A 27,940-nucleotide genomic window follows, 5' to 3' on the forward strand; every position below is an offset into this window, starting at 1 on the left:
TACACATCTGTGCTGGTGGATTTATGACGGCAGTCTCAGGGGATCTATTGATTGCCTTTCTAACTTGTAGTGTAGATCTGTGTTGTATCAATAACGTCAGTCACATGGCGCTGCTCTTAGAGACCAAGAACTGATGTCTGCAGTCAGGGGTGGAAAGATAGTTAAATCATTCAGTATATGGTTGCTCAGCCTAAAATGTGAATAACCTTTCTGTTTTAGTGGCAGAGCTACTAACGTGCTTCTCAGTGGAGAATAAATATTGTATTGAACCAGAGCATCTGTCGTTTTGTGGGGAGCAGACATGTGAAAAGATTGCTTGTCTCTCTGGAGCCTTTTCATCCATTTGTTTGACTTTCTTACATTATTCATTCATTTTTTTCCTTCTTTTTTTCAGCAGAATCAGAATGTTCTCAGTTTGTTTTATTCGATATATGACAACAACAATAATAATATAAATGATAATCATGGCACCCATCACAGCAATATTTGGACACCGAGGGTCTCTTTCGTCTTTTATTTAATCCTCAGTTTGAAAACAGCCACAAGAGCCTCACAGTAATCGGAACTGGTTTATATGGTCAGTGTTTTCCATCAGACTTGGACGTGCTTTAAAACTGAACAGTGAAACTTTTTGTGGCTAAAATATAAAATAACAAGTCGAGCTTCTCAAGGGTTGACTGTTCAATCAAGCCTTGAAAAAAAATAACTATGTATATAACTTTTTTCAAAATGTGAGATAGCCACTTTGTTAGGTACACCTTCATAGTACTGGGGTGAACCCCCTTCTGAAGCAGAAGCTATCTCCTCTTCCAACACAGGTTCTCTATTGGATTGAGAGCAGCTAAGCATTTGAGCAGTGCACAGTGTATTCTTTGTTATGTACTGTATATAAAACACAGTTTGAGACCTTCCTGCTGTCAGAAGATGGGTACACTGTGGTAATAAAGGAATGGACATGGTAAGCAACAATACTCAAGTAGGCTGTGAGGTTTAAATGATGGTCAGTTGGTACTAAGGGGCTCAAAGTGTGGCAAGAAAATATCTCCCACACAATTACACTGCAGGCCTGAACATCGATACAAGGATACAAGAGGAGTGGCACTGCGCTTCTGCTGTAGCTCATCTGCTTGAAGGTTCAGCATGTTTCAAGTTTTATTTGTCATGTACAGGTAAAATGGCACATTACTACTGGAAATGAAATTCTTGGGTTCAGAGCACTCTCAATATCGCACATAAAAAGGTAAGTAAGTAACACTTGGATAAAAATAAGATGAGGTATATAAATAAAGAAAAAAATATAACAGAATAAAATAAATAAATACAGATTACTAAAACTACTGTAGGCTCTCGTGTAGAGGTGTAGACTGATTGTACAAAATAAACTGCCCAGTGTTTCAGTAGTTCAGTAGACTGATGGCTCGTGGGTAGAAACTGTCCCTGAATCTGCTGGTGCGGGTCTTTATGCTTCTGCCAATACAGGAGCATCCAGAGTGTAAGATCAGTGCATTCATGTTGTGCCTACAGACATGCTCTTCTGCATATCTTGGTTGCTTGAGTTGCAGTTACCTTCCTCTCAGCTCAAAGCAGTCTGACTATAATAATTGCAGCTCACTGAATAGTTTCTCTTTTTCAGACCATTCTCTGTAAACCCTAGACACACTTGTGTGGAAAAATCACAGTGGATCAGCAGTTTCAGAAATACTGAGACCAGCGTGTCTGGTACCAACAACATTCAAAGTCACTTACATCACCCTTCATGCCCCATTCTGATGCTCAGTTTGAACCACATGGTTGTGTTGACCATGTCTACATTGCTGACATGTGATTGGCTTTTAGATGTATGTGTTAATGAACCTTTTCACAGGTTTACCCAATCAAGTGGCTGGTAAGTGTATTATTACTACTCAAATGTATTTAGAGTGCTGCAGGATAGTAGATATCTGTTACTGCTACATTGTTTCAGTCGCTGGTTTTTCCCTCGTCTATAATTTGATTCTGTTTTTGGGTGTTTTGCTTCCATTTCATTAGTTTTTTGTCCATTAGTGGCATTTTTTTTTTCCTTCTATAGATCTGAGGCTTTAAAGTTTTTCCATTACCACATGGTCTAGCTCCTCCCACATGGAGCAACAGTACTAGAAGATAAAAATATCTGTATCCACTTTTGAAATGCTATTCTCCCTGAAAGGCTCAACGCTGACATGAAAGTCAAACCACAGCTTTCTAAGTCAAAGAGGTGAAAGGATATATGTCAGTGTGGGCGCCAGAAGAGAGGAAAATACTCAGAGTATAGAATATCAGTCATCGGGGCTCAAAGTAAACGAAATCGTACCATGTTTCTTCTGGACTGTTTAGATTTCATTGTAAAAAATGAAGCCTAATGTTAACCAAGACGACATAAACGGAAAAGCAGATAGAAGAGAAGCAGCATTTAACAGTAACATAGTTGTGGGGGGAAAATACCCCTGCCATACTCAAATAGTGGGTTTGTTACAGAAATGCAATCTTTTTTAACAATATGTTACATGAACACTCTGTGGCCAGAGGCTTGGTGGTTTATGATAATAGTGAGGAAAAAAGAAAGAAAGGGGGAAAAAAGCACCCTTTGGTGTGTGAAGAATATCAGCTATAGGCACAAAGGCCTTTTCTCTGCTGTTTATAAGAGAGACAAGAATGAAGCGAGCAGAATTGATTTAAAAGATACAATCCATGATTTATTACAGAAAAGAGTGATATCCAAATTAGTTTATGTTACATTGTTTCTTTTTTTACATGTAAACAGGAACAAAGTAAACAATGTTATTGATACACTTCATGTCACGACTGCTATCGTCCTATTATACAAATAAATCTACGGGCTTACGTCACTGTGCTTCAAGTACATCATTGCTCAAGCACAATCCTATTAGGAGGCATAGAACAGAAAGCTTAATCCCCCTCCAGACTGCTATATTTTCAGAGATGTGCAAGGTCACGCTATTATTACTTATTATACAATACCCAGATTGTGCTATTGCCAACAGTAGAAAGCATGAGAGACACCTTTCCACCACTGTACAGCATTAGTATCAGTGAGGTGAACTGATGAAGATCCACCCAGAAACGATTAGTAACTGGGCAAGCCAAACATCCAAGGTCATGTAATTTTTCATTCATAAAGTGCCCCTATTCCCTTCGGTTAAATGCTTCAGCTGTTAGAGTGTAAGCGTGATTATATGTCCAAGCGGAGGAAGTCTGAGGTTTCACATGTTTTATCAGACTCTGCGTAAAATTCCCGGACATATTTTTTAAATGAATCAGTCTGGAGATCATGCTGTTATTTTAGAAAATACTGCACCAGTATAAAATCCTGCCACATCTAGAAACACACCGGTCCTTCCAGAAACGATCAACACTAAAAAAACAGGGAAGTGATATGTTTAAGACGCAACTTTACAGAAGTTAGCTCTGCTCAAAGCAGTAGTTAAGTCATGCATACTCCACAGCACAAATGTACCAGTACATTTATGACTGTTCAAAATAAACATAGCATTCAAGGATAACAACATGCATAGATTTTAGGTGTTCACATAGCAGGGAGGATACTCTGAAAACACTGACTACTTTCCTAAGTATTGGAATAAGATTTGAAAGCAAATATCTCTCTCTCTGGTGAATGAAATCGTGAATTGTTGGACTGAATGTGACCCGAAAGGAGTTTTTTGACCAACAACCTGGAAAAAAAAAAAAAAAAGCCAACTAAATGAAGTATATGAGTGCGTTCCATGATCTTTGATCTGCTCTAACATACAGCAAAATAATAAAAAAAAAAAAACATGCTTATTATTGTGAGTGCGCATTTGAGTCATGCAAAAACATGGCAGTGCAAAAATATATATCTAAAAAAAGCAGAATACCTTTGATTGCATCTTAGAAAATATGATAAAAAAGTTGATCATTGCAGACATTCAGAGGACACCTGAGACAAGTGGACGTAACGTTTTCTATCTGAGGGTGAGAACGAGTGAACTTGCACGTGATAGCGCAAAATCAAATGTATAAAAACATTACGTATTTCATTAAATGTATATACAAAAAACAGGCAAAGTAAAATAAAGAAAGGAGGACAATCCTTGCAAAATGAAGAATGTTGTCATTGTTGTGCAATGCATTCAGGGTAGAAATTTTCCCTTCAGATGTTAGATTGGTGCAGCTTTTACCTTTACAGTGCATAACATTTTTACATTTAACACCACATGATCAATATGATGCATTTAAGTGTTTGAAGTCCCCATCTCAGTTCACATCACACACCCTTTAACTCTTAAACTCAACAGCACAGAGAAAGGAAATTATCCCGACTCAACCTCGCAGGTCCAACTATACCTGCCACGATGCCTATTTTCCTGAGTTCATTAGGCAAAAACACACTTCTCTAATCCATGACATCAAATCTGATCACAATATAAAAAAAAGGCAATGTCACCAGTCTGCAACTGAATAAACTCTCGCGTCCGTTTGATCAAAGATCAGACAGCTGCTGAAACCGTGTGTCTCACTGTGTGTTTAATAAAAGTCTGCAACAGAAGCTTGTAGCGTATTATGCGAGCGAAGAACAGTGGATAGAAGTTCGTTTCAAAACTGAACATCCAAGCCACAGGTATTTCTAAGTGATCCAAGTTTTCAACCACGCTTTGGGGCTTCCAGCAGCAAATGAAAACCAGACTGCGAGGGTCAGAGCGGAAGAGCAGATTTGTGGATCCTGCATGCGAGCGTACACGTTATGTTAGGGCGTGCGCTGCTGACGTCAGCCGAGATCCGAGTAGGTACACTGCGGCGTGACTCATGTCCAAAACAAATCCTAAACGGAGAGTTCAGAGAGTCTGCTGCAGATCAGGACAACAGGATGAGGAGAGAGAATATTTCTTGCACTTCAAAGAAAAACAAAAAAAAGCACGTGCTGCACAACACAGGCACACGTGATGTTCGGTGACACAAACTGTGGTACGCGGCCATGTTGTTACACTGTAGGCACAGTCAAATTGCACAGAGTTCACATTTCCTCAACTCGAGACAGTCAAGCTCAGCGGTAGCACAGAGATTAACACACAGCTCACACTGAGTACAGACACATGTGAACCAGGCCTCGAGACAGGAAGTTTGTCTATCGAAAAGGTACAAAGCAGGATTACCATGCACTTCTTGTGATGTCTGAGGGAATACTTTGTCAGATGTACTAAATGGATGCTAACATCCTTTACAAGGAGTACTTTTCAGTTTTGTTTTGTTTGTTTTTTTTCCTTTGCAAATATTAATCAGCATGCTTCAACAGCAAATATACATTTAGGAAGCAAGAACAGAGTCATTCTTATTTGGTAGCCACATCACCAGAATCACTTTGCAACAATAAAAATGCCACTGTAGTTCTGTCACACAGAAGTGGCTCTGCTGATGTTCACGAAGGGTTGGGGCGGTGGCGGGGGAGGGGATACACGGCCATGCTGCGAGCTGCACTGGACTGCAGAGTCAAAGCAAAGTGGTAGCTGCCACACGGAGAGAGAGAGAGTGCAGGATGGGACAGTGAACAGTGCTGATCTGCAGCCCTTGATCTGCATAGTAAACATTACAATTGCAAAGTTGTTTTGTTTGTTTTTTTCCCAGCTAAGCCACAATGCAGCACAGACCCAAGGGCACCCTGTTGGGTGAAGCCAGGTAAGGGATGAGGGCGGAGGCAGAAAGGGTCAGAGCCAGAAACCGGGAGGTGGAACAGATGGCAAGGGAGTGGCCAGTGCCAGATCTGGAGAGGATCTCGAGAGGGTGTCTTTGGTGTACAGAATCAGCCATCAGTGAAGCTAGACTCTAAAAGCTAACACATAAATAAGCAGGCAGGGGAGGTGGAGCTTGTGAGCTGAGGATCGCGTAGCGGAGACAGGGTGAGGGGATTTAAGCTAAGGCCACTCGTGGTGATAACGCTTCCCATTCTTCTTCCTCTCCTTCTGCAGATGCTCGAGTTCTGCTTCATACATCATCTCTTGCATCAGGTACTTTTCCCTCCTCATGCGATCGCAGAGATCCTTCGGCATGTCTGGAATGAGGTACGCTATGAAGGACTTGATCCCAAACACCAGGTGCTGAGGGAAGATTAAATTATTCATAAGTCAACATCCAGAGAAATCACGTGCTTTAGATGCCAATTTTGTTTTGGTATTAGTGGCGCATGCAAGAGTAAAAGTAAACCCAAGGAACTTCATATGCCCTTCTATCTTTTATATGTAGTGTAGTGTAGAATGTGCAAGGCAGTGTTGTCAAGGGAATATCTTGCATGGCAACCATGTAATTTGTGATGGTTTTTATTTTATTTTTTTCGAATGGTAGAATTTTCTCAGCCTTCTCCAGGACCTTGATTTAATTAACCCATGAAAATCACTTAAATTGCTGCTGTGAGGTTTCGGTTTCAGTCTCAGCACATAAAATAATTAAAATAAAACATTTGCAAAGCTACAAAAATATTGAGGCTGACTCAAAGTGGCACAGCGTAAGAGGATTTAGCTTCAGCTGCTTGTCCTGCTTGTAAACATACAGAAGAGAAATGGCCAATGGTTACAAACCTCAAAGACGATGATGAATGCCAGCCTGGCAGCCAAGACATGCCAGAACTGCAGAGTGAATTCGTATGGCACTGTGTTCCAGGGCGGCGCTCGGTAGTCTCTATACCTGCAGTATCCCGAGTGGTTTCTGTTATTCAGCTCACCCATGTCAAACACGGACAGGCTGCTGTTCACGTAGCCTTGCAAACACCTGCGAAAGCAGACGGCCATCACGTAAAACGCATAGGCTACATACAGGGCACTTAAAGGTTACACGCTGTTTTTAAGGCTTACTCATTGCCATGGTGGTGCCTCTTGTTCACACATGGGCCATATTTGAAGGCGTAAACAAAGCGGGGGATATAGTCTGAGGTTATGGCAATGACGAAGGCGTTAGTGATGACTGCCAGCACACCAATACCTTCGAGAATCCCGTGCCAGATCCCTGACAGACAAAACAAAGAAGAAAGAAAAACAGCTGGTATGTTGGTTTAAACCTGGGTGCCTTTATCTGCAATGGCTGACATGACCAGCATACCGTATTTTGCTTTATAAAACACAGACTACATCAAATACTGTAGGCACCGATAAATTGATATGCTGATTAAACATTCATGCAGTGAATATGAGAATGCAGCTGATAGATTTATAATAATAAGGACGAGGCCATCTTATTCAGTTGTTCTTGCTCCCTTTTTAACCAATAAACTAAAGTTTAAATTGCAGTAAATTTATAGGTTGCACAGGTTTTTGTTTAAAGCTTCTCCCGGGGTGAACAATCCTGCTCCTTCTCCACCTACCGATCGTGCGCATAGTAAGTGTCATCTAATTGGCTCGCTTCTGATCAGAGAAACTGAAGGTGTGACAAGACTCCATATTAGTGATAAGGTCACAAATAACAGAAATGAACCTTTTATGGTCACAGTTGTTAGCAGTTCCTGACATGTGTAGCTCAAGCTCTATAAGTAACAATTTTCAAGATGCCATTTTCACTTCACTGCACTCAATTTACTTCTGCCTTCGTTAATAATGTCCCCGAATGCGATTGAACAGCTTCCGGTAATGGAGCATATTGAATTACACAAAATGTTTTGTTTTGTGGCAGTTGAATGAAGACAGAGACAGTAGATAAAAAGGATCTCTCCTCCTTATCTGCCTTAGATCTGTGTGTGGATGATCAGGAAATGTCAGCCTAACTCTTCAAAGGAGCTTAGCTTGCTGTGTGACTGACACATAATGTGTTCATTACAGCGGAGGAATTTCTAAATGTTTCAGGGTGGATTCCTCCTTTAATTACAAGGAAACATGCCACATGAATCACTGGGTCATATGGCAGTTTAAGGATGCAGTTTGTAATCGTATGGGGAGATGGGCTGATGAGAGGGGAGGTGCAGCATATGGAGTTGCAGAAGGACAGGATATGGAAACATATCCATCACTGTAGGAGAGGTCATGTTAAACTAACACAACATTTTACTGCTGGAAGAAAAAACAATAATTAAAAGTGACTCTGATCCAAGAAGATGTTGTGTGAGCCGCACAGACCTATATCAGTGGCTCGAGCAGGCATGGGTCTCCTCCACTGAGTGACAAATTTGTAGGCGTCAAGACGAATCTCAATGATGTTGTTGAGCAGAGCGAGGAGAGGAGCCAGCGGGAAAGCTGCTACAAAGATGGTGGTGAAGCCAAACTGAAGAACTGCAGCGGAAAGAATCATTCGGATGTCAACACTGGCACGAAAAAAAAAAAATGCTGAGGTTTGAATAATAGCCTGCATTTGCATGGATTATTTCCTTCTCCAGAAAGTCAAAACACAATTCTTAGTAGGAGTGCATTTTTTACCCATTTCGAGATATTCATCCACAAGCCCATGGGCGTTCATCGGCTGCAGATTCCAGTCCTTGTCCCACTGAGGAAGCTGGGCCTTATTCTCTACATTCTGCCCTCCACCACCTCCTTTCTTCATCTTTCTACGAGACCACCAGTTCTGCAGCAGACTGAAAACATAGAGAGTAGCGATAAACCCTGGCAAAGCACTGTGCTCTGCAAGAACTGTTTTACTGAGCCACATGCGAGAGGATTTGATGTGCTTCTTCAGGAGAAAAATCTTTTCACATGCAAATGAGCTGAAAGAGGAAAAGCCATGCAGAAACTACATACGGCCTGTTAATTGCCATCACTTGAATTCACGTCATTAAGCTTCATGTCATTTCTAATAGTTCATAGACAAGAAGGCGTGCGATTATAATGAGGCACTTACGGATAACCGAGCTCCATGAAGTTGTTCCAGATTTGCTTGAAGAACATGATGACTCCCATTTGCAGACACAGATCAATCAAACACCCACTTGGGTGACACTGAGAAAAATAGATTTCAATGAAAAATAATAATAATACAAAAACCGTATCATTCATATTTTGTGCCTAATAATTCAGAGCTAGGAGCAAACTCTGGGACACACTTGATCCGATTCCATTTTTTTAATCATTAAAATTGAAAATCACAGTAATTATGTGGTGAGATTAATGGTTCACATGCAGGCGGATCATTAGAAAGATGAATTACTCGAAATTTCTAAATATATCCCAAAACAGAAGGCACTAATCAGCCCAGTCACTGCTGACATAATCACCTACTTACGTTTGATGGCTAATTGCACTCACCTCCTCCAATCTCCATCGACTAAAGAGTTTATTGTATTTTCCAGGCCTGCCAGCAAACCTGATCAAATTAAGACGGCCAACATTAGCTGTTGATTCAATCAATGTAATAATAATAATAATAATAAACTTAGAGTAGAAAAAAAAGACACTTAGAGGTGCTAATTATGTGCAACAATCCGTGACCTAGTTACACTTGTAGGCAGGGCAGCATTTTGTAACTGCTGAAATATGAAACACCCAAAAAACACGATTTCCCCGGCTGAGGAGGGGAAGGGAAGGAGTCTTGGCTTGGTCATGACTGGGAGTTTGAAAGGAAACATCTTTGCACAATCCCTCATTAAAGTCGGTGTAAACAGTCACTGTAAAGTTTATGGCAGTTTGCCTACCTTCCAAGGAAGAAGGCGATATAAAACGTGGAGCTGTTTAAATTCACAAACTGGAACAGAAACATCTTCAGAGCAAAGCTGTTCTCCCACTCAGACTCCGTCCGTGGGTGCTCTAAAAGGGGAGGGACAGGGGTTTGTTAGGCAGATGGGTGAAGAGAATAAATAATGTTCAACCAGCTGGGAAGCCAAAGATAATGAAGGCATAAATGCATGAAACACTCACCTAAATTAGTCAGCAGATAGGCCACCTTTTCATACACCTGACAAAATGATAGTACACATCAGTGTCAACAGGAAAAGGTTGAGGAGGGTAATGATTATGAGAAACAGAGGAAGGCTGGAATGAAAAAAAAGTCTTAAATAAATGCTGAGTGAAGTATTTATGGGATAGAAAATGCGAACGTGGGATGTAGGATGATGCTCGTCCGGGCACCCACCACATTGAGAGACATGATGATCATAAAGTTGATGCAGACACCGGTGCCAGAGGTGGCGAACTGCCAGTTCTTCTTCACAAAATACCAGTTAAAGGAAGCAAACTTCTCCATCGCAATAAGGCGGAAAACCACTACAGCAAACACTGCTGTCAGAACAAGGGAAATCTAAGCAGAGGTGATGGAGAGAAGACAAGCACAGCAGAAAGGATGAAGAACCAGTACGATTAACAGGGTGAAAAAAAGTTTTGAATTTATCCTATAAGGAAGAAGTGTGCCATAAATATGAAAAAACTGTAAGTTTAGAAACATTGAACTATTTAGATGATAGATAATCAGAAGCAACTTATATGTAAACAGGAGAAATTAGGCCATGAGAAAGGGCTAATACACCATTTCCTTTGAGTATGGTCTTTGTCCAGCAGGGGGAGATGTTACACCACTGCAAACGCATCACACTGTTCTAATAAAGATGGCACACAAAATAACTGTGAGCTTACACCGAGCCCGATTCCCAAAAAGACAGATTATTCAAAGGTTAAAGGGTTTACCATGAAGAATATTCCGGACACAGACACCATGAGCCGACTAAGCTTGTCTGAGAAAGGCTGGAAAGGCTCGGGCTTGCCGGAGATGGGGTTAACTCTCTCCATCCTGGAGTACTTGGCTTCAAACTGTGGCCTCAGCTCCTCCTGATTAACAACACATATTCCAGCATTGTCTACTGAACTGTAGCTCTCTTACAGCATGAACACCTTAAAACTGTGAGGTAATCATATATTTGAGCATATGTCTAACATACCTCTTCCTCCTCCCAATCAATAAGATCCCAGTCATAAGTCAGTTCTGCCCTTCTTCTTTTCCAGAACTCAAGGAATACAGTGGCTGCAGAAGTGATCATGAATCAATCACGTTATTGATCATTTTTGATGTATACACTATAGCACAGCTAACTGCAAAGAGGAAGAGGCCATGCAGAAGCAAACAGCACATCATAGTCAGATATCCTGGGTGAAACAGGCTGCAGTGATGTGCACGGCCCAAGATGGAGACTGATTACAGTCATCAGTTCACACTCACACTGTGGATGTCAAGTTAAAGGAGACTGGCAACAGCAAATAGACTTTTTCTTGTTCAGTGCACATCCTCAAACTGTGTCTTTGTCGAGCAAGATCCATTTTGGGTTGAGAGACTTCTAAAGTAAAGCTTTTTGTGGGATGACTTCACAACTGGAGGCATTGTTTCCTTTGTGTCAGGCTCTGTTGTGACTTGAGGTAAAAAACAACGTCGGAAATGATGTTCTTTTTCTGTCAAGGCTTTTTATGTTTTCCGCCTTGAAAATGTGACAAATGTGTAACAGAGAAACGGGGGCTTTTATAAACGTGCACACAAAGGAATCATTTACATAAATCCACATGTTGGAAGAATTTGGCTTCAAAGTCAGTAAAAAACTGAAACTTTATCATGTATGATGGAAAACACAATGTAATTCTATACATTAAGATGCACAATTTGCTGGATTAAGACGCAATTGTTGCAGTTTTACCTCTGTTAACATCACAGTGGATTTTAAATAAAATAACTAAGACTGAACTGCAGACTTTCAGTTTTAATTCAAGTAGTTTAACAAAAGTGTTGCACTAACTGTTTAGGAAATTTAAAATATTTTAGACAGATGTCTCCATTTTCAGAGGCTCAAAATTAATTCTACAAACTAATGTAATTTGAAATATAAGGACTGTTTTTATTATTTTGGTGAAAATCCTGTACACTCAACGACTGCATGAAGTCTAGAACCCATGGACATCACGCTGGGTTGAGATGGGTCTCTCTGTCGTCAGTTTTGCATTCAGCAACTGAAAAGCGCCTCGGCTGGGTTGAGATCATGTCACCTATTTCGCCATTGAAGAATATCCTATTTTTATAAGTATTTGGCTGACTCTAGGCAGAGAGTACAGCCCTGCACACTTCACAGTTCATCCTGCTACTTCTACCTGCAGTCAGATCATCATGAAACACCAGTGTCCCAGTTCCAATTGCAGCCATACATGTACATGCCATAGCACTGCCTCTAACATGTTTGACAGATGTGGTATGCTTCAGATCATGAATTGTTTCTCTCCAGCTGTATAATTTTCTGTTCCCATCATTCTGGTACAAATTCATCTTTCAGGTTTCACCTGTCCAAATATTGTTTCCAAACTGTGAAGGCTCTTTTTTAGATGTTTCCAAGTCTTTCGAGTCTAATCTGACCTTCCTGATCTTGAGTGTAACTAGTGGTTTGCACTTGTTGTGGTTTGCACCTGTTGTAAACACTTTTATTTCCTTTTATGAAGGCATCTCTTGAGTGCAGATCTTGACAGTGATAGTCTTGCCTCGTTGACAGTATTCTTGGTTGGATGTTGAGAAGTTGTTTTTCTTAACTAAGGACAAAAAAAAGTCTGTCATCACTAGGAATGGGTACCGGTATCGGTTCTGACATAAACGGTAGTAAACAGACCGAAAAGCAGCGCACATTTCGGTGCTTTATTTCGGTGCTTTATTTCGGTGCTTTATTTCGGTGCTTTTCTTTCCTGAGCTGTGATACATTTTGGATTCTAGCCAATCATTTTACGTTTCCAATGATAGTAGGCGGGTCCAGGTACGTACGTTCTTTTAGAGCAGAGCTACAGAGTAAAAATGCCCAAGGCGAAGCGGTCAAAAGTCTGGCTGTACTTCACAGCAAAAGATGCAAACTCAGCAGCCTGCAACAAGTGCTTTAAGGTGATACTGTGCAAAGGAGGTAACTCCTCGAATCTGACGACGAACCTGGCGACCTATAGCCTTTTGTTAAAAGCCGAGAAATGCGCCGTATTTGATAGCTTGCTGCGAGACCTCACACCGTGCACATCTACTGCGGTGTGTGGTGCCTGTTATCGGACCCGGAGTTAGCAACATCCCCCAAAAACCCGAAAAGGAGAGTCCTGGCCCCTAGCCCTGCCAGTGTAGCAGAAATGATGACGGATGATGATGGCAGCAGCAGCCGTTCTTCTCTGCATGAGTAGCTTAATGTTGTTCGTGTGTAATTTACGTTGAGTACGCTAACCGCGTGATTACATTAATGCACGTAAGGTGAACTAGCAAACACCGTCGTAGTTACACGAGGCTGTCTTCTTGTTTGATGGCAGATACTCCCTTCACCCTGGCCAAAAAGGCTAAAATGACCAAAGGAAAAGTGAAAAACAGCTAAACATGAGAGGTTTTTGGACAAAGTTTGTGTTTTTTCCATTGATTAAGCACTGCTTCCAGCCAAGAGTGATACCATAAATCCCCTATAGCTGCAGAAAAGGCTAACATTGTTATCTTTTTACAAAAAAAACAGCTGCACATGAGAGGTTTTTGGACCAATTTTGTGTTCTCCATTCTTTAAGCACCGGTTCGAGCACCGTTTAAGCACCGGCACCGTTTCAGAAGTACCGGTTTGGTACTGGTATCGGATAAAACCTAAATGATACCCATCCCTAGTCATCACAGCCTTTAGTAGTCTTCTGGGGTCTTTCTTGTTATTTTGGTGTTGCTGAGCTGACAACACCATCTGTTCAAGTATGTAAGATTGTTGATTTGGCTGCTCCTGAAGTTTTTATGTCTTTTCAGTCCTCCCTCACTTGCCCTGAAATCTCATCTCATATTTAAGAAAGACAAAATACAATATTTTCAAATGAATTTTGAAAATTATTTGTCATGAAAGAACAAGAAAACCGATCTTGTCCAGTTTATATTGTAAAAATGAGCGATGCTTAATTCAGTGCTTTTGTTAAACCCCTTGAATTGAAGCTGAACGTTGGCTCTTCAATCACATCTCGATTGTTTGATTTAGAAGCCACTGTGCTGTAGTGCAGAGGCAAAACTACACAAATTGTGTCTTTGTCCAAAATATTATTGACCTCACTGTAGCAGTGATACAGTTTGTGTATTAGTTTGCATTAGATATGCACACAATGTGGTTTTTATAACAGATTTCCAATAAAATATATAAATATGTGGTTGGTTCTTTGTAGCCTCACAATGGCTCTCATTTATCTATTAAAATGTTTTATCCTTGGGGATTTTTTTAAACCTCATGTGGTTTGTTTTGCTTTTTTTTCCGGCACTGTTTTAACTCAAATTATTAAAAGCCTGCAGATTAATAAGTGATAAATCAAGCAAACAAAGCAACCAAACAAGTGATATATTTTCTGTGAACTTATTTAATGTAGAGTAAAATGAGAAAGACCAGAGGCAAAAAATGCACCAGAGTTTGAATCCTCAGTCAGAACAACTTTAGCCGCTCGTAAAGATGTTGAAGTTTAATATAGCTTGACCCACTTTTGTTTAAAGAGAGAGAAAAGCGGCCTTCTCTGATGCCTACATTCAATCCCTTGGGCTAACCAATTTTTCATGTCTATCTCACACACACTCACTAACACTAACTCCAGACTTTGAGTGCACTCACTCAGTGGTGCAGTGCTGCTAACTTTGGTCCAGATAGCCAAAAGCTTTTATGCAGGATTTGGAGCTACAGACCTCAGTTAGTGCAACTGTGTGGACATTCTTTGGCTTTTGAGCTCTCATTATCCTTCACTTAGTCCAAATAAAGAACAAATTGTGTCAATTGCTCCCTCTGGCACAAGTGATTATTTACCTCCTTGACAGATAGATGGATCTGGGCCAGCCGATGCACTCTAATGCTCACACTTCACGTTACAAAGTTATTATAGCTGTGGGAAACGTAGCTGCAATATATGAATATCACGGTGCAATTCTACAACCTTGACAGCCGAGTGATATTCTGCCCCTGGAGAAATCTTTAATTATCAAACTAATTACATCAGAACTGCACTGGAAGTACAAGTGTGGAGTCAGAGAAGGCGGACTGAGATTTACTTACTGAAAAACACATTACAGACTGACGATCTCTTGTTTGTCTTGTTTGTGTACTGCAGAGTGTCTTGTGGACTAAATTCTCAGTTGAAAAACTTAATACGTTTGGGAGAGATGAGTGGTGAGTGGAAACACAAGCACTCAAGTATAAATAGAATCAAATTCCAGTAGGGTTGGTATCAGGCAGAGAACAAAGCTTATGTGGAACAACAAGAAAAAGCCACCAACACAAACTGCTTCTACGCACCCCAAATAGCCATGAAGATAGCGAAGAATACAGTGCCACCGTTGTCAAACAGATAGGTCACCTAGAAGCACAAGCACACGGAGCGCTGCTCTTAAAAACACAAAAGTGAAACAGAATACATTATCAATATCCACAGCCCCAATTTTACCCAAAAAGATCTCCAGGCTCTCTGACAATCAACATTTTTGAGTTCAGGTCCCAACGCAGGAGATTTGTTAAAGAAATCATGGTTTTAAAATAGCATCAACTGCCTATAATAATGATCGTACAGCTACAGCTACCAACTGATTAGCTTAGCTTGGCATGCAGACTGGAAGCAGGTGGAAACAGCTCACTGGTTATTGTCAAGTGGGAATAAATCCACCTAATACTTACTAAAAAAAGACCTAATTTATTTAATCAACATTAAAAAAGTCAAATAAAATAATAAACCTAAGGTTTCACCTGAAGAACCAGGTTCACTGTGCCCCCGTTTCTAGTCTAGATACATGTCTGCTGGCATCTTTGTAACAGTTTTGAGAAACTCTAAGATCATGTAATGTTGTGCATATGGAGAAATACCAAAGCTGCACTGACCTTTGCATATACACAACTGTCACTCAGCGTCCAAGGCTCACAGTTTTCCTCACACATGGGACACATGATGGTAGTGTTGGCCTCGCAAATCTCTTTACTGGGGAGAGAGTAAACCAATAAATGCCATCATCAACCGACACGATGTTCGGACTTACATGGCATAGTTGTGTGAACTGACCTGATTTGGCTCGCGTCCATGGTTAAAAGACCATAGAGGAAGACAAAAACCCCAACCAGGGCAGCGGGGATTAACATGCCCGTGTACCAGCCCAACCACGCAAAGTACAGACCGATTTTCTCACCAAAGTATCGCCTGGGAGAGACACAAAAAAATAGAGTGGAGAAAATTCACCAATTAACTGTGACGACTTAATTAGACTTGACCGTGCCCGTTCAGCGTGGAGTTGTGGGCGTCAGTGGTGCACTGTGAGATGATCACAGCGGCTTAATGGATAGAAGGTTGAACGCTAAGGCTGGAAAATAATCGATGATCCCAGCAAGCTTAAGCAAGACATTTATTTCAAAACTGCTCTCGTAAAGATCCAATACAGTGTAAAACCAAAAAACCTCTCCAAAGTACTTACTAGAACCTCGAAAACCTTTCACGCTGTCTGTCACCTGTTTAATGCATACAAAGCTGTGAATGTGAAAATGACAAGGTGTGCTTCAGAGACAGTCATCATTTCAACTCCCTCTTGACAAGAAAGTGAAAATAATATTTCCCTAAATATGAAACCATTCCTTGCCACTCTCATGTTCCTCGTAATAAGATGGATATGACAGACTTGACAGATGGTGATGAAATGCAGAGCTACCAAGGAAGCCGGAAACTAAAGCGAGTTCATCATCAGCTGTTAAAATAGCTCCATCACTTCAGAAATAACAGACGTGCTGCGATGTCAAGGAGTTGTAGATGAGACTGCTCCTTGTGAGAAATCTGTGATCGTGCAGACTTCAAACTCCATTTAAACAACATATCTTGACTGTGATCAAAGAAAGGATCGGCAACATAATCAGGACGCGGTATCTCGCGTACGACGCACACACGTACACAATGTATGTGTACGAAAACAGCTCGTGATTTGTGTCACCTGCTTCAAAGCTGATTACCTGATGAGATCCAGAGGCTGGTATTTGTACCACATCCCCCAGCGGGCCCAGCGCTCATACAGAAGATGCCTGTGGTTCTGGGCACCGTGCGTCTTGATTGAATGTCTGCTCTTGTAACCGCCCTGATGAGACAAGAGAAGAAGAGTCTAGACTAAAAAATTTTTTTATATCCTTCAGATATAATCAGCCGATAAGAAACACAAAACATACCAGATTTGAATTTTCACACTATCCCCTGCATTGTTGTTTTTTGTGATGTAGTGAAGTACTACCAAAGCTACTCCTATATTTGCTGCCTTTCATGGAAAGTCAGGTTCTCTCCACCTGCACCTCTGTGAAGGGCACCGGAAGTCTTTCACAGTGTAAAAATGATGTACAGTACTGTGTAATAATCTTGAGCCGCACCTCATTTCTTTACATTTCGATTCAGAGGTGCCAGACTTGCTCGTAATTTTGAAAGTGGTCTTGAGCAATTGTTTTCCAGGCTTTCTGAAGGTCGAAGGTTTTCTTTGTACATTATCTGCTTTTTCAAATATCTTCAGTCCAGTTTTCGTACCTGACTATTTTCAGAGGAATGTTTTGTTTGTTTTGTGTCTACATACAACAGCCAGTTAGCAAAGAACCAATTTCTTTAGGTCTCTTTGGTGAGCCACGTACTGTCCACAAAGGCCTCATCAAAATCAGTGTCAGTGTACAACACTTAGTGTCTACAGCTAATTGTAAACTGTGGCGGAGGCTCTGTCTTGGTTTGGGGCTGCATTTCAAAATTGATGGATTTATGAACTCAAAAAGTATCATCAGATTTGATCCACCATGCAATACCATACGGAAAGCATCTTATTGGCAGCAGCTTCATTTTTCAGCATGACAATAGTTTACATGACAACTGTGTAGGATCACCTTTACTGAAAACAAAACAAAAGGCAGACAACATTCAAAGAAGAGATTTGAATGTGATCTGAAAAAAAATCTGTAGCAATATTCCTGAAGATGGGACAGCACGGTGGCAAGGTGCTGCCTCACAGTGGGTAGGTGCTGAGTTTAATTCCACCATCAGGCCAACGTCTCTCTGTGTGGAGTTTGCATGTTCTCCCCGTGTTTGCGTGGGCTCTCTCTGGGTACTCCACCTTCCTCCCACATTCTCTTGTCCAAAGTCAAGACATGCAGTTAGTGGGGTTAGGTTGACTGGTAACTCTAAATTGCCCATAGCTGTGAGTGTGAATGGTTGTTTGTCTCTATTTGTTGACCCTGCGACAGATGGGTGACCTGTCCAGTATGTACCCTGCCTCTTGCCCTAAGACAGCTTAAGGCAAGAGGCCCTTTTCAGCCCCCCCTGTGACCCTGAAAAGGATAAGCAGAAGAGAATGGATATTCCTAAAGATGACTTTATGGAAAAGTCATCTTCAGATAGAAATTCTAAGAAAGTTTGACTAAGAGAGTTCAAACTTTGAAGTAAAGGTGGTTATGCCAAATACATATATATATGTATTTCTATGTATTATTGTGAGTACAAGAAAATAATTATTATAATATGATGTGTTAAATTTGTTTAGATCAGAGGAATAGGGAAGGATTTGTCTGCGTTTTAGTTTGGCTTAGCTGTAGGCCTGAGAGTGTGTATTTGTTTAGAGAAAAAGGAATTTATGGACACTGGGGGTCTGCCTGCCATAAAAGGAGACAGGAAGCTACAGTTGGGGATTGCTGATGCTGATGCTTGTACCTTTAATAAAACTCATAATTGTTATAAACTTAGAAGTAGGTTTGTAGGAGACTCTCCACCTTATCTGTAAATGTAAGACAACAAGAGGCCAATGGCCCATCTGACCCATGCAGAGTGGGGGTCTCAGTGTTTGTAATATGTTAACTCTGTTTTCTATGTTGTGTAGAGGAATTTGGTGTAGCTTGGGTGAGATTACTTTTATGACCCCCAGGAAGTCACGTACGCAGAGACACACACACAGTGCTTAAACTGTTACACTCACACATCCACACGCACATTCACTCACGTGCACTCACATAGACATACAGGGTACACGCACACACAGGCACTCACGTGCTCGTGCATACACACAGACACAGAGTTTGCAGCACACCATGGGGGTTTTATGATGGGGTCACTTCTACAAAATTGTGTTTCACAGACAAAGGAGTGGAAGATCTGCAGAGGGACACCGGCCTTGCACGTCTTCCCTTCTAGAAGATGCATGCGTAAATGAAGATGAATAAAGATGAATAAAGGTTTTTGTGAAAATGACTACTGAGTCCGGTGCCGTCTCTGGATGCTTCGAGGAATAAAAAAAGAACCGGGGTGAAACTGATTTTGTAACAATGTTTAAATAAAAATTAACTGCTTTTCACTTTCTTAGCAAAATTTAAAGAAGTGAGGGACTGAGCTCAAGATGTTTGCACAGCCTGTGCAAGCAATCTGAATTTAATTTTAGCCAAATCTGGGACTCGCGTCAGGGTTTGAATCCACCAGCCAGCCAGTCAGACAGCCAGGACATTTCTGTGTGTGTTTGCGTGTTCTACCTGGGCACACATTGGTTCTTTTCGGGTACTCCAGCTTCTTCCCAGAGTCCAAAGGATAAGTTAATTTCTGAATTAGCTTTTAGGTACAACCCTGAATTGGAACTGAACTGGAACTGAATTGGAGCCACAAGTTTAGGTTGTTTGCATTGATCATTCTCTCAGACACCTCAGTTGTAGAGCTCTGCATCGATAGTCTGACATCAAATGGTAAAATTGCAATTGTGAATATTCATGTAGTAAGAACAAGACCTGGCATGAGTATGCACAGTCTTATAGCAAGACTTCTGGATGAGGTGCATTACCTTGTGAGGAGCGAACTTGGAAGAGAATAGCAGCCAAATTTATATCAGGTATCTCATTTGCTCTTTATGGATTTGTAATCAAACCACGTAGTTTAAAGACTTTCTCTTTCTTTGAATGAATGAATCAATGCAAAAGGTCTCTGAATGCCTTTAAAAACTCTGCATGAATAAAAATGTGATTACTCATATTAGTAATTTGTGAGTCTCAACATCTTTTCAGTAGGAATTAAAATCATCTCACCTCATGTGGAGGAAATGCAGCCTCATACGTATTGTTGCCCAATAGCCGGTTGATTCCTACAGTGGAATAAAGAACAAGGACGCCACATTAAAAATTTAAACCCACTTGTAATTGAGAGACAAATCCACAGAGTGGCTCATTAAAACCGTTATTTCTGCAGGACAAAAGCGCAATTATTGTCATCCATTTACTGAAACACCAGACAGTGCGATAAGGTGGAGTATGGATTTGAAAAGGGTTGCTCCATCTTGTGACTGAGCTGATCTGATTTCTTGGAAAGTAAAGTGGTCAAAGCTATTAAAATATTAACGTGAAACCCATTCCAAGATGCTGAGGCCAAACTTTAATCAGCAAATAATGTTGGCAGTAGACAGAGAAGATGCTGAGATAAAAAGAAAAAAAGAAAACCAATTGCCCAGAAGGAGAAGAGAGGAGAGATCAGACACAAATTAGACTGTACCACTTTTGCATCGGCAGCTCCCCCTATCACTCTGAAATCAAATTAACAGAAACTGACGTTTTCCCTTTTAAAATAAATGTAGGCTCCGTTCCTTTCTCAGTGGATAAATTGTCCTAAATGGATCATTAAGATGGTTATACGGAATGGCATTTGTGCGATGCTGCGGGAAACATTGTTCTGAACGTGAGGAGAAAGCACGGTGATTTACCCATCTTTGATTTTCCGTCCTCATACTTGGTGCGCTGCAGGACATGATGGACTATTCTACTTCTGGTAGAATTGGAGAAGAAGGTCTCTCTGTTGTTGATCGTGAAGCTGGGAGGAAATAACGGCACACTCCTTCAGTTATTCATAAAGCAACAGTGTATCAATATCACTCAGCAGAGGCCTTTAATGAGAGCTGAGTCGATAACGATGGGAGGTTATTAAAACACAATTTATGGTGCAAAGCTTGTATTCATCCCAACATTATTATCCCCTTTCCCCTTAAAAAAACGGCCCAGGCTGACAAGCTAAGGGAAAGTGGAAATGATTCACTGATAGACGAGATTAGATGATGCCTTTCATCACAGGGAAGTGTTGAAAATATGGAACAGCAAGCAAGTTATTTCACGCACATCTGCTGCTGTATTTCAATTTCTTATTTATGATCAACTTGTCTTTATCATCATGGCTCCCAAGTTCAAATGCAAAACTATAAAATATACAAGACTTTAAAGTGCAAACTTCATCGCGTGGTTTCTAAATTCCACATTAAGACTTCAGGACGTGAGTGGAAGTGATGGTTAAAAAGAGGGGTGGGGGGGCTAGGAATGCTGTTGCCCGGTAAAAACACTGTGATCCTGTTTGTGTGTCCTGGCATGCACGAGTGTGTATACATCCTCCTTACTGATGCATGCGTGCTCTGCTGAAGGGAGCTGTGTAGCAGTCGGTTTCCTCCAGGTCAGGCAAGGCCTCTTTGTCCAGCTTCATGGGATTTCTGGGAAGCCAGCTTTTGATTTGGCGACATCTCAGATGAAACCTGCTGCACAGGCGCACGCAGAGAAACGAGATTAACAGCACAGATTAAATGAAGATTGTTTACTTTGGTATGAGACGGAGTTCCCTGACCCTTTTCTCCTGACCTACCATGACGACTTCGCGCTAGCACAAAAAAGCATGTTTGCACACACATGTACATGCATTGCTGGACAGCACGTCTGATTATCTTTTTTCATTCTCATTTCCATGACCCGTGAGCCCGAGAGAGACTGATCCAGGATAACAGCTAGCTTAATCCAAATCATAGCATCACTATATTTTTGCTAACCCTATGCTAACAAACACCTACCCAAGTCAATTGAAAAAGGAAAGTTTTTGTTGAACTCCATGCGGTCTCTATACACACAAACTTTTTTTTTTATTGTTTATTTCATGCCAAATGTTTTCATTTGGTGAAAGGTGTAGGCCATTACATTTTACAGCGTCCACAACCCCCTTTAGCAGCAATAACGTGAAGCAATCATTTTCTATATGACTTTATAAGTGTCTCACTTATAAAGAATTTTAACCTACTCTTCTTTAAAACGTTACTTTACTTCATTGAGGTTTGCATGCAGCTAAAGCATTTCAGTTTGGTTGAGCTCTGAACTTTGGGTCATTGCAGCTCCTTGATTGTTTTCTTTTTCAGCAATTCTGTTGTAGCTTTGCTGCTGTGCTTGGCATCATTGTCTTGGTGTATGACCCAGTTTCAGGCCAAGCTTTAGCTGTTGGGCAGATGGCCTAACATTTGACTCTATAATACACTGATATACAGCGGAGTTCATACTCGACTAAATGACTAAGCTGCCCAGGTCCTGTGGCTGCAAAACAAGCCCAAATCAACTGTTCCACTGTGTATTATGCCAAACATCTCCAATGTGGTCCAAAGGACACTGCAAATCTAAGCTGGGCTGTCAGAGAGATGAGGTTTTCCTGGGTATCTAATTGCAGACATCTGGCACCAACTTAGCCTCTGAATTCCTATAGAAGTAGTAAGTAGTAGGGCGATCGTGGCTCAAGAGTTGGGAGTTTGCCTTGTAATCGGAAGGTTGCTGGTTCGAGCCCCGGCTCGGACAGTCTCGGTCGTTGTGTCCTTGGGCAAGACACTTCACCTACCGCCTACTGGTGTTGGCCAGAAGGGCCGATGGCGCGATATGGCAGCCTGACTTCTGTCAGTCTGCCCCAGGGCAACTGTAGCTTGCCTCCACCAGTGTGTGAATGTGTGTGTGAATGGGTGAATGACTGGGTGTGTAAAGTGCTTTGGGGTCCCTAGGGGGGGGACTAGTAAAAGCGCTATACAAATACAGGCCATTTAAATGTGCACTAGTGTCTATCTGTATGACTGTGCCATATATACATATATTCACCATTCAGGAATAACCAAATGTATAGTATTACGTTAGCACTGAACCCAGTTCCAAGTATGGTCATTTGTGGCGCCCAAAAAAAGAGAGTTTAAAACAGAATTTAACAAACTGGGTGATACTGTTGGATATCTTTTATATCCTGTCTGAGTTTTACATTGCACACTATCTAATTTTAGGACATTAACTTGTCATAAAAAAAATACAGTGAAGCATTAATTTTCAGATATTTAGTCAATAACAAGTTAACTGAATTATCATTTTCATCAATGCAAAGAGTACATTTGAAGATATTTCAAAGTATAAAAAGGTGAAAATCTCAGAGCTGCTGCCGATGCCTTGGTCTGTATAAATGTAAAAATTTGCATATAAAATTTAACTGTAGTCGACTCACAATTATAAAGAAATTTAAGTTAAAATCTAATAAATTGAAACCTAATGGTGATGACATAAGTAGTAAGAAGCTGCAAAAAGAAACAGATGTAAGGATCTAAGGGTAGAGAGGACATCACAGTTTTTGATACCAGGCTTTATTAATAAAATGTATCTGACTTTAATATCAGTCCCAGCAGGAATTATCCTCAGGCAGCCATCAGTTTCTGTACAAAATGTCCTGACAATCCTTCAGTCTGGACAAGTGTTTGATCAGCCTTCAGACAGACACTCTTTCAGTGACTCTGCTATGCAGCTAAAAATCTGCTCGCTTGGCAATGCATCCTTCTCCAGATTTGTTGGAGAGGCCTCCAGTAATTTGTGAGGCTGCTGTTCTTGTATGCATTAAATAAATACAAATAGCAATTCTGCTGCAAAACGTACTTGCTGACAGATAGTGTTTAATGTGTTGTTATGAAGGCTCCAGGTACTGTATGTAAAGATACTGATATCAAACCAACAAGCAGTCGCCACAGCCCATTTGTTCGGCATTACAGAAATGTGAGTTAGAGACAAACCATTAGTTAACACATAAAGCTCATTTACTGCTCGGGTAGATTTTTCTTTTAAGAACAACAGCTTAGCGAAAGCCTGCAGGAGCGCAGAGGAAAACATAATGATCCTCTTTCTTCACAATGACTAAGATCGCTCTCACACAAGATTTAATTTAGTTCCCTGAAGTGCTTTGTTCTCAGTTGGACAGGTGGGCGAGTGATTCTTGTCTGTCCGTGTGATATTGTCTGATTTTTGTGCGTGCGGTTAGTGTGTATACACGGTATGTGAAAGCGTAACAAAACAAGCCTGCAGTTATCAGACTACGGTCAACCTCTTTAATTTTCTACTGACTACAGTCTGTCTATCATATGTCATTGTGTTAGTTTATGGCTACAACGCAGTCGGCATTTAAGTAGAATAAAACACTAAAGCGGGCACTTATACTGCAGTTAGTGTGTCAGGTCCACTTAGCCTTGTTCAGCTATGCTAATAAGCTGTGTTCAAAACAGCAAAACAACAGCAACGACAACACTCCCAGCATGTTCATAGTTTAATGGATTGAAGCGAACAGTCCTCCACCACCAGCAGTATCACACTTCACTAAATGTTACCTTTACAGAGCTTAACAAAGGCCCTTTCATAGCTCAGACATTAAGTGTCCACTTTGCTGTTGCTCAAGTATCATTTTAGTTCTTTCTCATCAAGTGAGTAAAGCCATTGAAAAAATAGCTTTCAAATTTTATGCATTTCTCCATAATGTTAAATAATTATAACAAATAAGCCATGACTAAAGTTATCAAACATTTTGCTGAATGAGTGAGTATATATTTTAAAGGAAATATTGTAAATCAATATATTTGACCATCAGTTGAGAATCATTTGCATTTAATGAAAACTATGGCTGTGCACGACTCATTCACGAGTGATTAACCAGATACTGATGATCTATCCAGCAATTTGATGCGACCTTTACATGACTGGGAAAATAAGTTTGGTGTACAAAAATCTAAGAACCAGGTGTTTTGATTTTTAGTATGGTGGTTTTTAAAACAGTGTTCTACCACATTTTCTTTCAGTTTCTGGTTATTTCTGTCTGCTTTCCAGTGAGAAGAGGAAATGGAAATTTGGAGTTCTTCAAAGAACTTGGACAACACTTGAACACCACATCAAAGTGCAAATGCGGCTCTCTAAAAATAGCATGCAAATAAGTCTGTGGGGCTCCATTTTATCTTTTATGAAGAGTATTTTATAGAAAAGCAGTCAGAACTGGGTGAGCTGCTTTACTGGACCTTTAAAAACGTGCTGTATCGTAAACTCATTATTTTTTAAATAAATAAAAAAGGCCATGTATTTGGAAAACCCTGAAAAATTAAGTACCGCACTTAATCAGTTAAGAATAGTAGTTGATATTGTTAATTATTGTTAAAAGCTTTCCTTTTCAATTATTTATTGCAACTCATCTTTACTGCATACCTTCCAACTTTAAAATTCCAATGTTTATAAATACTCTATATGTACAGTACACTCAACTTTCACATACTTTATCACTATGAGGGCTGCAAAAGGACAAAAACAGGCTTACTCAATCTTCCACCGTCTCTGTTCCTCACAGACTCATAAATTCAGTCCATCATCCAACTTACTACTGAATCCCCCAGACACACCTATGCCTATGGATTTGATTAGAGACACCGATGTATTCAGAGTAAATTATTCCTTAAATCGACTTACCTGCCCAAGGTTTTGCTCTTCCAGTCTGTAAAGTAGCATTTTTTTCTTTAATAACAGACAAGAATATAGGTTAGAAAGACTGTGTAAAGTTGCTTGTGGCTTAAAAAACAACAACAAAAAGATCTACTTTTATGTTTTTTCAGAGTTAAAAGGTTCATTCTTTATTTACCTGAAAGGCATTCGGATATTCATCTGCTCAGCGTACTTGCAAAGCGTGTCCCAGGTAGCATGGATCTTCACAAACATGATGTCGTTGTTCGTCAAGGAAGGCTTTCGAAACAAAAAAGGAGTGCAGGGAACTGAGAACAAGGGAGATTTAAGTAAATAATAAAGCAACTAAAAGTCTCCCGGGTATATTTACCTCTTTCTCCAGCATCAGACCTTCAGCTCGTAAATTCTTCTCAAACGTGCACCTCTTCTCCACCTGTGGACTCGACTTCTTATAAACCAGGATGTAGTCGATGCGCTTTTTACCATCTCGGAAAAAGAGCCCGGATGAATCCGTTGGTTTCTTTCTCTGGAACAACAAAGTTTTATCCAACACAAAGGACTGCTTCTCAGTGTGCTAATGCCAAAATAACTTGGAACATCATCAGTTTACATTTTGTGATGATTCAGGTGGATCAGTGAAAGTGTGTTACCTGAACTGAATCTGTCCGGGCCTCTAATTTAGCACGGGTGACAGGCTTTTGCAGCAGAAATGACTCGTCTGCCCTCGTTTCACACGTACTCACTTCAGACTCCTCCACAAAGTGATCCTTGCCATCCTCTGCTGCACACAAGTCACAGCAGGACCAATAAAAACACTACTGAACTGGTAAGAAACAACTAAGAGTACCTGAAGTGCAATAGGTCTTTGTTCTTGCTAAAGTCAATATTCTCCCTAATCTGGCTGCCAACGCTGACATTAGATTTTTATTTCGCTAAGAGCTAACTTATTTAAACGTGGGTGTCAGGTTGAAAACGGCACCTTGATGCAATTTAACAGATCCGAGCACCGACGTTTAAAAAGCCCCAATCTTATTTCCTGCCTTGATATGTGCAAACCAAATAACATTTTGTCCAGCCCACACAATATAAACAGTAAATATTGTGCCATAAATTCATTTTCTAAATGTCCCAGCATTGCTTTTTTTTTTTGCCTTGCTGATTATTCATCTGGAGCAAAATGTGTGTTAGCTTTTCAGCTCACCATTTTATGAGGGCAAATGTATTTGCTGTGCAAAACAAAATGATTTATTAGTCTCAAGAAATACTTGTTGTGTGGGTTGTTATGACACAATCTAAACTTCATAATACAAGCTCTGTAATTGTGTGACATGGGAGATGAGGCATTTCACAGCACAGCACAGCACAAGTTATACTTTCTCAGGTACATGTGACAGCTCATTAGCTAATTTCTTCAGGCAGCTGTATCTTTACCTCCTTATCAGTGTAGTGTATTGTTTGATACTGATGTGCAGAAACCAAGTATAAGAAATCCATATTAAGAGAAGCAATGCTGCTGTATGGGTTCTACTTATTTTTCTGTAGCTAACCTTGCTCCTGTGACCTGGAGTTTTCGTCTGGATTTTTATAGCGATCAGAATGAGCCAAAACTTCAGTGTTTGGAAAAAAAAAAGAAGCATAGGGTTCATTTATACCTGCTGTGGCTAACAACCTCCACGTTTTCAGCTCACCTTCACATGTGTCAGATGTCGAATGCAGGGAGGTTATGGAAGGAAATATCTGTTCCCCAGCACAAACAGGATGAAACTATAATAGTATTAAAGCATTTCTTCCCAAGTCTACAAATCTAGTCCAGAAAGAGGAGCTAAATTGACAACCTTCTTTACACCTACTGGTGTACACAGTTTGTATACAGTTTGTTTTAATTCTCTATTTATACTCACTTTATTAGGTACACCCGCTCAACTGCTTGTTAATGAAGTGGGGCAGGTGTAGAGTGTGCCTTCTGCTGAAGTTCAAACCAAATAACAGAGGGAGGAAAGGTGATTTGAATGTGGCATGGTTGTTGGTGCCAGACAAGGTGGGTTGAGTATTTCACAAAAAGCTGATCTAATGGGATTTTCACATACAGTTGTCTCCAGGGTTTACAGAAAATGGACCGAAAGAGAGAAAATATTTAGTGAGCAGCAGTTCTCTGGGTGGTGATGACAGAAGAGAATAGCCAGACTGTTTTGAGCTAACAGGAAGGCAACAATACCTGACATAGCCACTCGTTACAATCAATGTATGCAGAACATCTCTGAACACAGAGAAGCAGATGGACAACACAGAAAGTCACTGTTGTCAGCTAACAACAGGGAACCAAGGATATAGCTTGCACAGCCTCACCAAACGTGCACAAGAGAAGACTCGAACAACATTGCTTGATTTGATGAGTTTCAATTTCTGCAGGAGTGTTGGGAAGGTAGGCTCTGAATTTATCATAAACAACATGAAAGCATGGATCCATTCTGCCTTAAATCAGTAGTTCACGCTCAT

The 27,940-nt window shown here is 40.6% G+C and overlaps 1 protein-coding gene across 3 annotated transcripts in view; it reads right to left on the reverse strand.

Annotated features, from left to right (window-relative positions):
* Positions 1-2,685: 2,685 nt before the first annotated feature.
* Positions 2,686-27,940, reverse strand: part of ano3 (anoctamin 3) — a 50,465-nt gene continuing 25,210 nt past the window's right edge. For 2 of the 3 annotated variants that reach the window (XM_026175590.2, XM_026175591.2), the window contains exons 3-25: positions 26,095-26,225; positions 25,815-25,970; positions 25,623-25,723; positions 25,454-25,498; positions 21,301-21,435; positions 20,620-20,726; positions 19,952-20,007; positions 16,880-17,001; positions 15,948-16,082; positions 15,770-15,866; positions 15,194-15,254; positions 10,850-10,932; positions 10,599-10,739; positions 10,051-10,215; positions 9,837-9,873; positions 9,614-9,725; positions 9,228-9,285; positions 8,824-8,921; positions 8,406-8,560; positions 8,109-8,261; positions 6,858-7,008; positions 6,585-6,774; positions 2,686-6,107 (exon numbers count right to left, since the gene is read on the reverse strand). In XM_026175590.2, coding sequence (XP_026031375.2) covers positions 5,925-6,107; positions 6,585-6,774; positions 6,858-7,008; positions 8,109-8,261; positions 8,406-8,560; positions 8,824-8,921; positions 9,228-9,285; positions 9,614-9,725; positions 9,837-9,873; positions 10,051-10,215; positions 10,599-10,739; positions 10,850-10,932; positions 15,194-15,254; positions 15,770-15,866; positions 15,948-16,082; positions 16,880-17,001; positions 19,952-20,007; positions 20,620-20,726; positions 21,301-21,435; positions 25,454-25,498; positions 25,623-25,723; positions 25,815-25,970; positions 26,095-26,225 — 2,672 coding nt within the window. In that variant the 3' untranslated portion in view covers positions 2,686-5,924. The remainder of the gene's footprint in view (positions 6,108-6,584; positions 6,775-6,857; positions 7,009-8,108; positions 8,262-8,405; positions 8,561-8,823; positions 8,922-9,227; positions 9,286-9,613; positions 9,726-9,836; positions 9,874-10,050; positions 10,216-10,598; positions 10,740-10,849; positions 10,933-15,193; positions 15,255-15,769; positions 15,867-15,947; positions 16,083-16,879; positions 17,002-19,951; positions 20,008-20,619; positions 20,727-21,300; positions 21,436-25,453; positions 25,499-25,622; positions 25,724-25,814; positions 25,971-26,094; positions 26,226-27,940) is intronic. The other variant, XM_080303877.1, reaches the window with a different exon arrangement.

Source organism: Astatotilapia calliptera, chromosome 7 (genome assembly GCF_964374335.1).
Source record: "Astatotilapia calliptera chromosome 7, fAstCal68.1, whole genome shotgun sequence".
NCBI lineage: Eukaryota > Metazoa > Chordata > Actinopteri > Cichliformes > Cichlidae > Astatotilapia > Astatotilapia calliptera.